The following is a 14,844-nucleotide window of genomic DNA, read 5'->3' on the forward strand; positions in this document are numbered from 1 at the left end:
CTCAAGGGAAGAAAAACCCACATCAATGAAATCACAACCTTAAGGTATTGAAATCCATATACATGTGTATGTATTTATGTACATCTATGTATAGATAAAATAAACCACACACAAGTACATTACATACTTTATGTATATGCCAAAAAAATGAAACTGTTCCTATTCTCAAAGAGCTCATTACAGGGATGTGCAGGAAAGAAGGAATCAGAATGAAGCTAGTCTGAAAAACTTAGAAAATAATTAATGACCATAATGCCTTTCCCAAACCTATCACAGTCTTTCCCTGGGTCACCAAACAGGTTGGAGGGGGCGTAGATAATGTAATAGTCTCATTTTTCATCAGAGCCTGGGAAAATCTAGTGAAAGTTGTAAGATTTCTGAATGAGTTGTGATATTATATAATGCATACGTTATACTAGGTAAGATCATAGAATTTAGAAGCAAAATATTCTTTAGGAATAATGATAAGTGATATATGGCCATTGAAAGTTTTCAGATTATGTATTTGAACCTCACAATAACCCTGTGAGGTATATACTGCACGTAAGACTGTCCTCATTTTACAGACATAGTCACAGGGCTAGTAGCAGCAAAGATGCCCTGAATTTCAGCAAAAACCATCCTCCCCCATAAATCCACCCAAGCAGTATTCTGTGTCTAATGTCTACAGCAGCAGAATTCAGACTAGGAATTAGCCCTCCTACCAGCAGTACAATAATGGGAGACTGTTTATAGCAACTATATTATGTCAGTTCTTTTCGAATGATACATTGCTCATAAAGGTCAGGAGACCCCTAGAGCTCTGACATGAAAAGGAACAGTATGGCAAAGAGTTCAAGGATATCACTCGTTAAGCCAGTTACTCTGACATTCAAATCGAAGGAGAAGAAGCATTAATGCAGGACATTCATCTAGTTCAGATCATAGGGAAGAAAATGCAGCTAATCAGCTCCAGCATCAGTTTGGAGAGCAAAATGGAGAAAGACCTAAATCAGATTACTGTTCTTAAACCAGGGAATAAATGCAAACATGCTAAGGCAATCTGAAAAATGAGAATACAGACTCCAAAAAAAAGATTTAAAAGAATTGGAGTTTTATTTGAATATAAGTAGAAGGGGGAAGGGGGGAAGCAAAGCCACTCTTTTGCATTATATTGTTTTCCATGCTTAAAGTATCAGAAAGAGAAACCAGATTTTTTTCAACATAGGTGAGACTAAATCACAGAGTATGTGCCTGATTTATGTGTTCTTACTTATTTTAATGGGCTAATTTAAAGCACTAATTGAGGCTTAAAACAATTGTAACTTGCCCAAGGTACACTTAGTCAGCAATGGAATTAAAATCCAGGTGTTTCCAACTCCAAATTCAATACTACTGAAATCTGGTAAGACTTCATGGTATGGAGAATCCATGTCATCCAAGCTCACAATGTAGCTACTTTGCTCTGTTCCTCACACTCATCCTCCAAATCTTATCAAGTTTGCCATTTCTACCTTCATAACATCTCTCAGCTATTTCCCTCTTTCCTTCTCTGGCACTGCCACCACCCTGGTGCAGACCATTATCACTTCCTGCCTGGACTGGCACAGTTGTCTGCCTCTCTTCTCTCCCTATTTGAGACTGTCCTCCACTCAGATTTCAAATAAATTTTCCTGAAACATAGGGCTGGCCACATCACCCCCCTCTTCTAGAAACTCTTGTTGTGATTGTCATGTCCAACTCTTCGTGACCCCATTTGGAGTTTTCTTGGTAAAGATACTGAAGTGGTTTGCCATTTCCCTTTCCACCTCATTTTATAGGTCAGTGACTGTCATTTTTCTCTCTTTGTATCCCTAGAGCTTATCATTGTACCTGGCATTGTAGGTACTTAATACATTTTATTGATTGACTATTTTAAGGCTATTAATAAAATAAAATGTAAAAGAGTTTGACCTGGTATATGAGACAATCATTGATTTATTAACTCATGATAAACTACCATAGACTATCCATTGAAACAACAGAAGCTATTTCTCTTAGAGAAAAGATGATAGATAGGTTAACTGTACTCAAAGGTTAAAGAATTGTCTAAATGAGAGAAGAGTCGTGTTCTACTTCACCCCAAAGGCTGGAATTAGGAAGGATAGATAGTAGTAAAGGGTCATGCTTCAACTCTATGGTAGGGAAAAGTTTCCTAACAATTGGAATTGTCCAAAGGTATAATGGGTTGCCTTGGAACCAAAAGTTTCCCTTCCTTGGAGATTTTTCAAGAGGAAACTATTTGTTACCTACTCAGGGATTGAACTGAACACTTTCCTCTGAAGTCCTTTCCAATCCTGACTATGATTTTTTATGATTAATTCATATTATAGCTTCTTTCATTTGATTGATTCCTAGAGAATGATATATTTAGAATCTTTGAAATATAGCTCTATTTTTCCTCTGAGACTTTCCAAATTGGAAAGCCTGAAGAATTTGGGGTGCCTTGAAGATTTAGAAAGAAGTGACTTCTCAAATAGCCAGAGTATTAATACTCTTTCTTTTTTTAGAATAATTAATTTCTATTGATATTTTCTGTTTTTATATCAACTACATATTCCCTTATATGCTTCCTCCTCTATCTCCCCACAAAGTCACCTCTTATAATCAATGATATTTTTTTATAAAAGAAATAAAGAACAATTTAGCAAAATCAATAAACTCGATGAAAAAAATGATATTATGTTCCACACCCTGAGTGTCCTGCCAATGTCTGCAAAAAGGGGGAGTGGAGGTTAGGGGATTGCCTTTCTTGGGGGAAACTTTGTCCTTTATATTCTCAAAATGTTAAGTTTCATTTTGTTTTGTAGTTCTCATTCTCACCATTTACATTGTTATAGTTATTGTCAATAGTCTTTACCTATCTCTGCTGATTTTTCTTTGTATCAGATTATATACTTCCATGTTTCTTTGCATTCATCATATTTGTCATAGTTATTTCACACAGCAAAGTAATATTCTATTATATTTTATTTACAGTTTATTTAGCCATTCCCCAATCAATTGTCATCCACTTTGTTTCTGTTCTTTGATACCAGGGAAAGTGCTGCAATAAATATTCTGATGTTTTTGGAAGCTTTTTTTTGTCAATGACTTTTTGGGGGTATATGACTAGCATAAGAATTTCTTGAGTCAAAGGTTATAGACATTTTAGTTACTTTTTATAATTCCACATAGCTTTTCAGAATGGTTATATCAATTTATAATTCTACTAATGTTGCATTTGTATGCATCTTTCCACAATCCCTCCAAGATCGACTATTCCCATCTTTTGTCATCATTGCCAGTTTGCTGGCACACATATTTTGATCTGCAAATTTCTTATTGTTAGTGATTTTGAGCATTCTTTCATATGATCATTAATGGTTTGTAATTCTCTTAAGAATTATTTGTTTGAACAAAGACAATGTAACCAAGATTAGGCAGGAAAAAACAAACTGGGGGAAAAAATATAGCAGGTTTCTCAGATAAAGGTCTCATTTCTCAAATATATAGAGAACTGTCAGATTTATAAGAGTAAATTCCCTAATCAACAAATGGACAAAGGAAATCAAAGCTAACAATAATCATATGAAAAAATGTACTAAATCACTCTTGATTAGAGAAATACAAATTAAAACAACTCTGAGGTACCATCTCACACCTATCTGATTGGCCAGTGTGACAGTAAAGTGATAAATGTCGGACAGGATGTGGAAAAATTGGGAAACTAATACATTGTTGGTGGAATTGTAAATCGATGTAACTATTCTAGAGGGCAATTTGGAACTATGCCCAAAGGGCTACAAAACTGTGTATATCTTTTCATCCTGAAAGACCACTACTAGGTCTGTATTTGAAAGGGATATAAAAAATAGGGGGGGAGGACCTATTTGTACAAAAATACTTATAGTGTCTTAGTCTTTGCAAAGAATTAGAACTGTCCATCAATTTGGGAATGGCTGAACGAACTGTGATGTATGATGTTAATGGAATAATATTGTGCTATAAGAAATGATGAACAGGATGCTTTCAGAAAAAACTGGAAAGACCTACATGAACTGATGCTTAATAAAATAAGCAGAACCAGGAAAACATTGTACACAATAACAGCAATATTGTTTAATAATCAACTGTGAAAGATTCAACTACTCTCAGCAACACATAATCCATAGTTCTGAAGAACTTATGACACAGAATGTTATCCATCTCCAGAGAAAGAACTGTTGGAGTTAGAATCAAGCTCAAAGCATACTATTTTTCACTTTAGTTTGTGTTTTTATTTGGGGTTTTGCTTTATATGACTATTTTCTTACAATGATGACCAATGTGGAAGAAAGTTTTGCATGATAAAACAAGTATAACCCACATCAAATTGCTAACCATTTCTGGGTAGGAGTAGGAGGAATGAAGGGAGAGAGGGAGACAATGTGGATCTAATAATTTTTTTTAAAGCTATGTTGAAAATTGTTATTACATGTAATTTGGAAAATAAAATATCTTTTTTTAAAAAGAATTATTTGTTCATATTCTCTGACCATTTCTCTATTGGGGAATGATTTTTAGTCTGATAAACATCTAATAAGTGTCTATATATCTTGGATAGCAAATACATTAGAAATACAAAATTTTCCCCCCCAATTAGCTATTTCCTTTCTTATCCTAGATGCACTAATTTTGTTTGTGCAGTAGTTTGACAATTTCATATAATCAAAATTACACATTTTGTATCTTGTAATTGCTACTATATTTTGTTTGGTTAAGAATTCATCCCCTACACAGAACTGTGAAAAGCATATGTTCTACTTTTCTAATTTTTAAGGTATAATCTTTAATATTAAAGTTATGTATTCCTTTTCAATTTGTTATAGACTATAGTGTAAACTCTTGGTCTCGATCTAATTTCTACCAAACTACCTTACCGTTTTTCCATCAGTTCTTACCAAACAGAGATCCCTTTCCTAGGAAACAGGTTTATAAAATACTGCATAATTCAGTAATTTTTTCTGCTGCCTTTTTAGTCTGTTCCTCTTTATATTTCATTTTTAATTTTTTATATTTACATACATAAATATATGTATATTTATTTTTAACCAATACTAAATGCTTTTGGTGATAACTTTTTTATGATATAGTCTAGAGTCTAAAAGTATCATTTCCCTTTTCATCTTAACCCTTAAAAATAATTTTTCAGAATTGTCTTGGGTTTTTTCATTAAAATTTTTTTCTCACTTTAACTCTGTAAAGTCTTCCTTTGGTATTTTAATAGGTATAATATTAAATCTGTAAACTAATTTTGGTATTATGCTAGAAGGTACAAATTAGTACTTCAGTGCTTAATCTTCTTGTTCAGGTCAATTTATTGTGATTTAATTTTGGGGAGGAAGGAGTACAGCAATTAGCAGAGAAGTAAATAGAATGAATTAGTTGGCTTTCTCACGCTCATAAATAGCTCTTTTGTGTAATTGTGTAATGAAGATATACATGTAATAATTATATGCAAACTCCATGCTGATCAGAAGATAAAACTTATGGAGGCAGCTGGGTAGCTCATTGGATTGAGAGTCAGGCCTTGAGATGGGAGGTCCTAGGTTCAAATCTGGCCTCATACACTTCCCAGCTGTGTGACCCTGGGAAAGTCACTTGACCCCCATTGCCTAGCCCTTACTGCTCTTCTACCTTGGAACCAATATACAGTATTGATTCCAAGACGGAAGGTAAGGGTTTAAAAAAAAAGAATATAAACTTCTCTACACTTGGCTACATTGTAGTGTAAGCATTTTTTAATTAATGTATTTGTTTTTAAAAATCATTCCCTTCCATCTTAGAATCACTACTGTGTATTGGTTCTAAGGCAGAGGAATGGTAAGGGCCAGGCAATGGGGTTAAATGACTTGCCCAGGGTCACACAGCTAGGAAGTGTCTGAGGTCAGATTTGAACCCAGGACCTCTCATCTCTAGGCCTGACTCTCAATTCACTGAGCCACCTAACTGGCCCCAGTGTAGGCAGTTTTAGCCAAAATCAACTGAATAGTAGGAACCAAAGGCTAAAAATATTTTGTACTATCCCCTGGGAAATAAAAATGCACTGGAGTCTGATTCAATTGTAGTGGAGATCAACTAGAAACAACTGTTTATTGATATGTAAGCTATTGCGTTTAATTTGCTATTTCGTTAGTACCAGTAGCTATGCTGCTAATGATGTGACAGCTAATTTTATTCCTGCAGTGAACTAGATAGCATTAGACTTTCATAGAAACTGAAGCAAAAGCTTAAAGATCATTTCAAAGCCTCTGAAATTTCTTGCTGGGCATTAAGGTGTGTAAGGTGGTGGGAACTGTTCTGCAGGGAGCTTCTCATAAGCAGGGGGAGCATCAGGTACCTGTGAGAATGAGAAAAAGAGCATGTGATGCAGAGTGAAATCAGCAGAACCAGGAGAACATGCTAGACAGTAATGAAAATATTGTGGAACTATCAAACGTAGCCTTTGCTACTAACAGCAACGTAATGTTCCAGGATCATTCTGAGGGACACATGAAAAAGAATGCTATCCACCTCCAAAGAAAGAACTGTTGGAGTAGGAATGCAAATGGAAACATACGATTTATGCCTTGTTTATTTGGGTGTATGTTTGGGGGTTGGGCTTTTATAAAATTATTCATTTGCAAAAATGAATAATATGAAAAATAGTTTTTGCATGAAAATACATATGTAGCCCAGATTGAATTGCTTGTCAGCTCCAGGTGGAGTGGAAGAAAAAAGGGAGGGAGACAATATGGATTGTATGACTTTGGAAAACTTATGTGGAAATTTATTATTAAAATTTTTAAAGTTTTTTTTAAGAGGGGGAATGCATTTGTCAAAACTATGAATTTCCAACTGGGGAGAGAACAGAGAAACAGCTGTGCATGTTCAAAATATATTCAAAATAGATGAAAAATTATCTCAGAATAGGGAGGACCAGGGCAAATCTTGGTGAAGGGTGACTTGAGTTGAGTCTCAAAGGAAGCCAAAGAAGTCAGGAGGCAAGGTGAGGAGGAAAGCAATTCCAAGCATGGGGGACAGATAGCCAGTGAAAAGGCAGAGTTGGGAGATAGAATGTCATGTATGAACAGCAGCAAGAAGGTCAGCATCAATGGACTACAGAATGCTCACAGGGGAGTAAAGTACAAGACCAAAAAGGTGGGAAGAGACCAGGATATAGAAGGCTTTTAAAAGCAAAAAAGAGTCTATATTTGGTCCTGGAGGTAACGGGGAGCCTCTGGAATTTATTGGTCAGACTTGGACTTGAAGAAGATCACTTTGGCAGCGGAGGGTACAGAATGGACTCTAACAGATTCTTGAGGAAGGGAGACCAGCCAGTGGGACATGGCAGTATTCGTGGCTTGAGGTGATGGCAACTGCAAGAGTAAAGAGAAGGGGACACGTACAAGAGATACTGGGAAAGTAGAAATCGCAAAACTTGCAACATTTTAGATATGTGGAGGGAATCCAAGGGAGGAGCTGAGAATGACACTAAGGCTGTAAGCCTGGGGAACTGGTAGAGCAATAGGGAACTTTGGAAAAAGGAAAACTGAGGAGAAAAATAATCAGTTCAGTTTTGGAAATGATGAATTTGGGGCATCGATGGCAAACTCATTTCAAGATATTTAATAGTCAGATGTTGACATGAAATTGTAGACCAGGAGAAAGTTTGGGCTGAATGATTTGGTCTGAGGCTCATCTGCTTAGAGAAGATAATTAAACCAGTGGGAAATGATGACATCACTAAGTGAGATAGATTAGGGGGACAAGAGAAGAGGGTCCAGGACAGATCCTTAGGGGACACCCTTGGCTAATGAGTGTGATCTGGAGGTAGATCCAGCAAAGGAGGTTGGAAAAGGGCTGGTCAGACAAATGGGAGAACTGAGAAAGCAATGTCATAAAAACCTAGAGGAGGGGACATGCATGAGAAGAGTGTGAATGACTATCAAAGCTTGCAGAGGGGTGAAGGACTGAGAAAAGGCTATTAAATTTATCAAATTTATTTTTTTTTTTAATTTTAAACCCTTACCTCCTTTCTAAGTATCAATACTATGTATTGGTTCTAAGGCAGAAGAGTGGTAAGGGTTAGGCAATGAGGGTCAAGTGACTTGCCCAGGAGCTTGAGGTCACATTTGAACCCAGGACCTCCTGTCTCCAGTACTGGCTTTCAATCCACTGAGCCACCCAGCTGCCTCCAAATTTGTCAAATTTGTAAGAAGTCTTTTTGTGGTGGAAAAGAATTAGAAATGAAGGGAATGCTCATCATTTTCAGAAGAGCTGAATAAGTTTATAATTGTGATGGAATACTCTTGTATTTTAAGAAATAATGAGCAGATGGTTTCATAAAAGCCTGAAAAGACTTTCATGAACTGGTGCAAAGTGAAATGAGCAGAACCAGGAGAACATTATACCCAGTAATAGCAATATGATAAAGATGATCAACTGTGAAAGACAATAATTCTAGATAAATTCCAAAGGGCCCATGATAGAAAAATGCTCTCTACCTCCAATGATAGTACTAATGAACTCTTACTTTTACTTCATATTTCTATTGTGTGTTCCTTGTGTTTTCTTTTACAATACAGCCAATATAAAAATATATTTTGCATGGAAAAAAGATTTGTCAAACAAAAGATCATTAATGGCTTTGGAGAGAGCAGATATCATTTCAGAGATATGATGATTTTGGAGGCCAGACTACAAATGTTTTAGAAGTGAAAGGGGAAGAAATAGAGGTACTGATTATGAATGGATTTCTCAAGGAAAATTCCTTTGGCCAGGAAAGGGAAAAGAGATACAAGATGATATCTAGCCATGACGGTCACATCAAATGGGGAAGTTTTGAAGTTGGAGGAAGCATGAATGTGTTTTTATGGAGCAGCCAGTAGGGATGGAGAATTTGAAGATAAGTGAGAGAGTAGAGGTGATAGAAAGGGATATCTGTTAGAGACAAGACAGAATTGAATGAAGGGTCCATGTAGAGAGTCACCTTGACTAGGAGAAGGGCCTTCTTATGCAAGAAAAAGATAAATGAGGAGATAGGAGGGGAAGATACCTGAGTGATATGAGATGAGAAGGAAGGTAGAAGAGGAAACTTTCTGCAAATGACTTCCAGTTTTGTTGTTTCAGTAAAGTATGAAGCAAGTGGTTCAGCTGAGGTTAGACAGAGGAGGAGTCATGGATTTTTGAGGACAGATGAAAACATAGACACTACCCTCCCAAAAATACTCTAAGAAAAATACATTTTTTGAAAGTATGTTTTGATCTACATTCAGACACCATCAGTTCTTTTGCTGGAAGTGAATAGTATTTTTTTCCCCAAAGTCCTTTGGAATCATGTTAGACACATAAAATAAAATAATAAAAATCCAATTTTGGGTTGAAATTTTGAAAGACATATAAATAGCTAGCAGCATTATAATAATTATTATAGCTAGCATTTATAAAGTGTTCTAAAGTCTGCAAAGCTCTTTACATATGTTATCTCAGTTGGCCCTCACAAAACCTTGACAGTTAAGCACTATTATTATCCCCATTTTTATAGAAGGAGAGACTGAGGGGCATTTTATAGATGGGGACACTGAGAGAGAAGGGGTATTGTGTTTGAGAACTACAAGCCAGCCAATATCACTAGACTGTTGATCACATGGAGGGGAGTAAGGTGTAAGAAATCTAGAAAAGTAGTGATGGGGGCTGAGACAGGCACCAAATGGCAAGACTGGGCCCTGGGTCCAGGCACCTACACATATCCAAGACCAGGGCACTTATCGGGCATGTGGCTCCCTCCAATATTAGTTCATGGGAAATTACATTACTTCCCACCTGTGTAGAGCTACCCAAGGGCACCTGTCCATTGCTTGAAGCCCAGGGTCGGAGGGACCTTGACTTTTTCTTTATAAAGATCCTATCCTGCTCTTCTCCCAGGGAGAAGGCAGCTCCACTCCCAAAAAGAAGCAGCAGCTCCACTTCCACCAATGAGGACCATTTCTCCCTGCTAACCCCAATAAAAGCTTTGCCTGAGAGGAATATAGTTTGAGTGACAAGTTCTTCTGAGGCAAGCCTGAACCCTGAACCCAGGTTATAAAGAGCTTCAAATGCCAGCTTCCTTTATATTTGATTCTGGACATACTAGGGAGCTAGTTGAGCAAATTGAAAAGAGTGACATGATTGACAAAACAAGGTTCCTATTCTTGTTTTGTGTTATGGACCCCTTCTCAGAATCATGTTTTAAAATGCATAAATAAAACACATAGGACTCATAAAGGAAAGCAACTGTACTGAAGTACAGTTATGAAAATATTTTTTTTGTTAAAACAAGTTCATGGACGTCAAGTTGAGAATTCCTACTTTGGTATCTGAAGAGAAGACGGATTGGAGAGGAAAGAAACTTGAGCCAGAGAGACTAGGTAGAAGACTATTATGGTAATCCAGGCAAGAGGGGATAAAGGCATGAATTGGGGTTTTGGCTACATGATCGAAGAGAAGTTGGGAACACAGAAATGACAACATTTGTCAATGGATTCGATAAGTGGGGTGAATAAGAATGAAGAATCAAAGAAAACACCAAGGGTATGAGTGGCAGGGAGAAAAGTAGAGCCCTCAACAGTGTTGGGAAGTTTTGGAAAAGGGGCTCACAGGGTTGGGAGAAAAGATAATGGGTTCTTTTTTGTACATGTTGAGTTTGATATGTCTACAGACATCTAGTTTGAGGCAGTTGGAGATGTGTGACTTGTAGCTCAGCAGAGAGCCTAGGACTGGATATATAGATCTGAGAATAATTATCTGCATAGAAATGATCATTGAGCCCATCGAAGCTGATGAGATGAGCAAATGAGGGAATATGGAGTTCAAAGAGAATATAGTCAAGGACAGAACCTTGGGGCATAGCCATGGTTAGAGAGAAGATCCAGCAAGGAAGACTGAAAAGAAGCAGGTCTACCAGAAAGGAGGATATCCAGGGAAGAGCAGTATACAGGAAGGAGGCAATCTAGTTATCTTAAATAGGAGAAAGTATACAGGAGACCATGAATCAATGGGAATGGACTTCCCAAGTGGAAAGGGAAGGAGATTTTACAATAAAACTATCTTCCCCTAGATAGAAATTTTGAGCAACTTGTGGAAGAGTGACATGATTAAACCAATGCTTTAGAACAAGAGTTCCTAATCACTTTATGGACTTCTTTTAAGGGCATAAAATTAAATATCCAGGATTAATATTATAAAAGAAACCAATTACATTGATATACAGTTATCAAAAAAAGTTTTTTAGACAAGTCCATGTATCCAGGTCTAATCCAGTGTATTCAGGTCCCATTATTTCCTTGCATCTAAAATCTGAGACTTTGTAATTACTGACACTGGAAAATCTAAGTGAGCAGGACAAAGCAGGAGACGTTGGTTCTTTGTTGTGTTTTTACTTATTTGAATTGAACATAGCTATGCAGGAAGCAAGCAAATAGGATTCTAGGGGCTTAACATACCACAGAGTTACAGCTGCTGTTCTCCTGAAAGGGCATTTTGTTGACAGGGAGAACACTCTCATCACTGTAGTAATTCCCCATCAGGGCATTCTGAGTGCCAACACAAAGGTTTTTGTCCTGAAATTGTAAAGTTGAGTTGGGGTTAGTGAAAGAGGAAGCAATACAAAAATGGAGAACAAGTTAAAGAAATTAAAAATATATGCGATGACCCACCTTCCCCCCATGCCCCCAGGTCCTGGATGCTGTGGTAACATATTTACCAATCAGATCATATGGCATATGGCAGACAGAATTTAGAATGGAGAATTCTTACCCACTCTTCCCCACAAATTACTTTGTAATTTAATTCCTTTATGTAGTTTCTTTGTAACTGAAATGAATATATTTTAATAAGCCACTAGCTGAAGTTTGATATGAATTACATTGAATACTTTGAGTAAATGGTGGCCCATTATTACATCAAATACTTCAATGGATCTTTTTTTTATCCACACAGGTATTCCCTCCAATAGCACAGGTCACATTCCATTCCTTCCTATCTCACCCTGGAAGACTCTTGTCTGTGTCCTTCTATAATGCCCCCCACCCCCAATGGTGTCCTAGCAACATACTTGGACCTTCCTCTGGACCTAAACATTAGATAGATACCAATATTACAAACATGGTCTTTCTATCTATAAAGCTTTGTTCTTTAATGGTCACACATCTCTGATGTCTGACAGCATTTTTTGTGCATAATTCATTGTTGATATACTTCAGCTGATTTATGTCCATTGTATATTTCTTCATTGTCCATTGAATGATGACCATTATCTATTTTTCAGAGATTATGTTATTCCAAGACAGCTTTATGGAATCACAAGAACAGCATTATCATTTAAAAAGTTTATTAATATAATTTATTTCCAGGTATCTCAGCCCTCCCAACCCCACACCATAGAAGGCATCATCCAGTAAACAGATATGTATATATAGATGATGTCTTTCATGTTTCTACTTCTCAGTTCATTCTCTGGATGTGACCATTTACAAGTTATTCTTCAAATATTAAAGCTGTAGCTATATATACTGTTCCCTTGGTTCTACTCATTTCCATTCTTAATTATCTCATATAGTCCTTTTTGAGTTTTTTTTTAATAAAATTTAACATTAACTTGCTCATCATTTCTATTGGTACAATAGTAATATTCCATCACAATCATATGCCACAATTTGTTTAGCCATTCCCCAAATAATGGACATCCTCTCAATGTCTAATTCTTTGCTACCACAAATATTTTGGTATGTAGAGATTCTTTTCATTTTGCCTTGATCTCCTTGGGAAATAGAAACCATTTTTTTTTAAACCCTTACCTTCCTTCTTGGAATCAATACTGTGTATTGGCTCCAAGGCAGAAGAGTGGTAAGGGTTAGGCAATGGGGGTCAAGTGACTTGCCCAGGGTCACACAGCTGGGAAGTGTATGAGGCCAGATTTGAACCCAGGACCTCCCATCTCTAGGCCTGGCTCTCAATCCACTGAGCTACCCAGCTGCCCCCTAGAAACCGTTTTATAACTCTTTGGATGTATTTGCAAATTGCTCTCCAAAATGGTTGGATCAATTCACAGTGCCATTAACAGTGTATTAATGTCCTCAAGAATATTATTATTTAAAAGACAGGTCTTATCTATTTTATTATTTATTTTTAATATTGTATTAATATTATTTAAAAGACCAAGAGAAGGTTGAGAGCTTTGAAAATAGGACCAAATTCCCCAAATTCAATGCAGCTTGTTTCCCTTCTCTAATTCAGTTCTGGGTCCAGTTTACTGTTTACCTTTAGCATCTCCAGCTGTGTCATTTGTCTATCCAACTATCCAACTATCATACTTTGAACAATGGGCATTCTCTAGCCACTTGATTTTGTAGGCTGTTCTGTTGAGCAATTGTGGATCTCATTTAGAAATCTCAGTAATGTCCTGGGTTTTGATGTGTTCTTGGCAGCATGTTCTTTATAAATGGGAGCATCTGGAAGACCTCGACATCTCTAAGACTTCCATCTTCTACTCATTCCATGGGCTCAGTATCTTCCATAACAGTTAACAGACATCCCTTTTGTTTTGTTCTATACCAGTTCCCAGATATTTTAAAACCAAATTGCATCTACTGTGTCCTATCAAAGAAACTTACATAATCTTAATTTATGTATGCAAACATTTTGTTGGAAGAAGACTTTAAAATTATGTTTTGCTGATCCAAGTGAAAAAAAATGCTTTTAAAAAAATACTCAACAAACAATGAAAATAAGTGGGACCCTATATTCTCTACACGAGAGAGAATGTTCGGTAGAAAAGATAGGACATGCTGTAGAATATTATCTACCAAAGTCTGCCTATCTTTTTCTTTCATCCAAGATTCTCTTTGTAGGTATATGGATTATCCTAAAGGTTTTGCAGAGATGATAACATTTGTGAGCTATTTTTCCACTTAGCTGAAACTGCCTTATACCTCCTGATTTCGTTTATCATAATGACAATGTTAATATGGCTATCATTCACCTCCAGTACTATGTAGTTTTGTGTTTTCCTTTATTTCATGGGTTCCCCATAATCAAAGAATTCATCATCATGTGGCCAGCCTGCTGTACTCAGCTAGGTTGGTTTCCAGATAGTAGGAAGTCTCTTACTGGTACTATACTTTCCAGCATGATATAGAATTTGCCAGAACTGATGTTCTGCAGGCACAGCCTGCAAGCACCCAGCATCCTGGCTTTCATATTCCAGTGAGACATTGGAGTAGGACTTCAAAGGGCACATGAGATTATGAAAAGAGCAGCACACTGTCAAAATTGAAGTATGTGAAAGGAAAGTTTGAAAAACTATGAGAAAGATGTGAGTTCTTATTCTTGACTGATTGGCCTTTCAAGGAATCTTATATATTTTTGACATATACAGGGGTGATATTTGATCTAGAATTTTGCTCTACCAAAATCAATGCTTTTTTATTAACAACGTGTAATGATCACAGTAGGATTTCATGTTCACTGTATTTTTCAGTAAGTTGTATAAAGATGTGACCCAGTACAGAATACCATTTGTGAAAATCTGCCTATTCCCTACGAACACTTTCTCTTCATTTTTTTATTCCAAATTTTACAAAACCAAACAAAATAAACATTTTCATATACAAAAAACAAGATAGTACATAAATGAAATCACACATCTTTTTCATTTTAGCTTACTTTTCTTCATTTCAATATAATAAATCCCACCCAAAGTGCCCCTGCTCCTCCCCACCCTCCCTACATCCCAAAAGATATCATCAAAGAGGCATGTACATAAAAATTAAATCTTTCATTTTTTAC

At 36.5% G+C, this 14,844-nt stretch overlaps 1 protein-coding gene across 2 annotated transcripts in view; it reads right to left on the reverse strand.

Moving 5' to 3' along the window:
- Window positions 1–519: 519 nt before the first annotated feature.
- MLANA (melan-A) overlaps window positions 520–14,844 on the reverse strand; it is a 60,539-nt gene continuing 46,214 nt past the window's right edge. For both annotated transcript variants that reach the window (XM_056805437.1, XM_001371461.3), the window contains exons 4-5: window positions 11,502–11,618; window positions 520–6,379 (exon numbers count right to left, since the gene is read on the reverse strand). In XM_056805437.1, coding sequence (XP_056661415.1) covers window positions 6,311–6,379; window positions 11,502–11,618 — 186 coding nt within the window. In that variant the 3' untranslated portion in view covers window positions 520–6,310. The remainder of the gene's footprint in view (window positions 6,380–11,501; window positions 11,619–14,844) is intronic.

The sequence above is a fragment of the Monodelphis domestica genome, chromosome 7 (assembly GCF_027887165.1).
Source record: "Monodelphis domestica isolate mMonDom1 chromosome 7, mMonDom1.pri, whole genome shotgun sequence".
Classification (NCBI taxonomy): Eukaryota; Metazoa; Chordata; class Mammalia; order Didelphimorphia; family Didelphidae; genus Monodelphis; species Monodelphis domestica.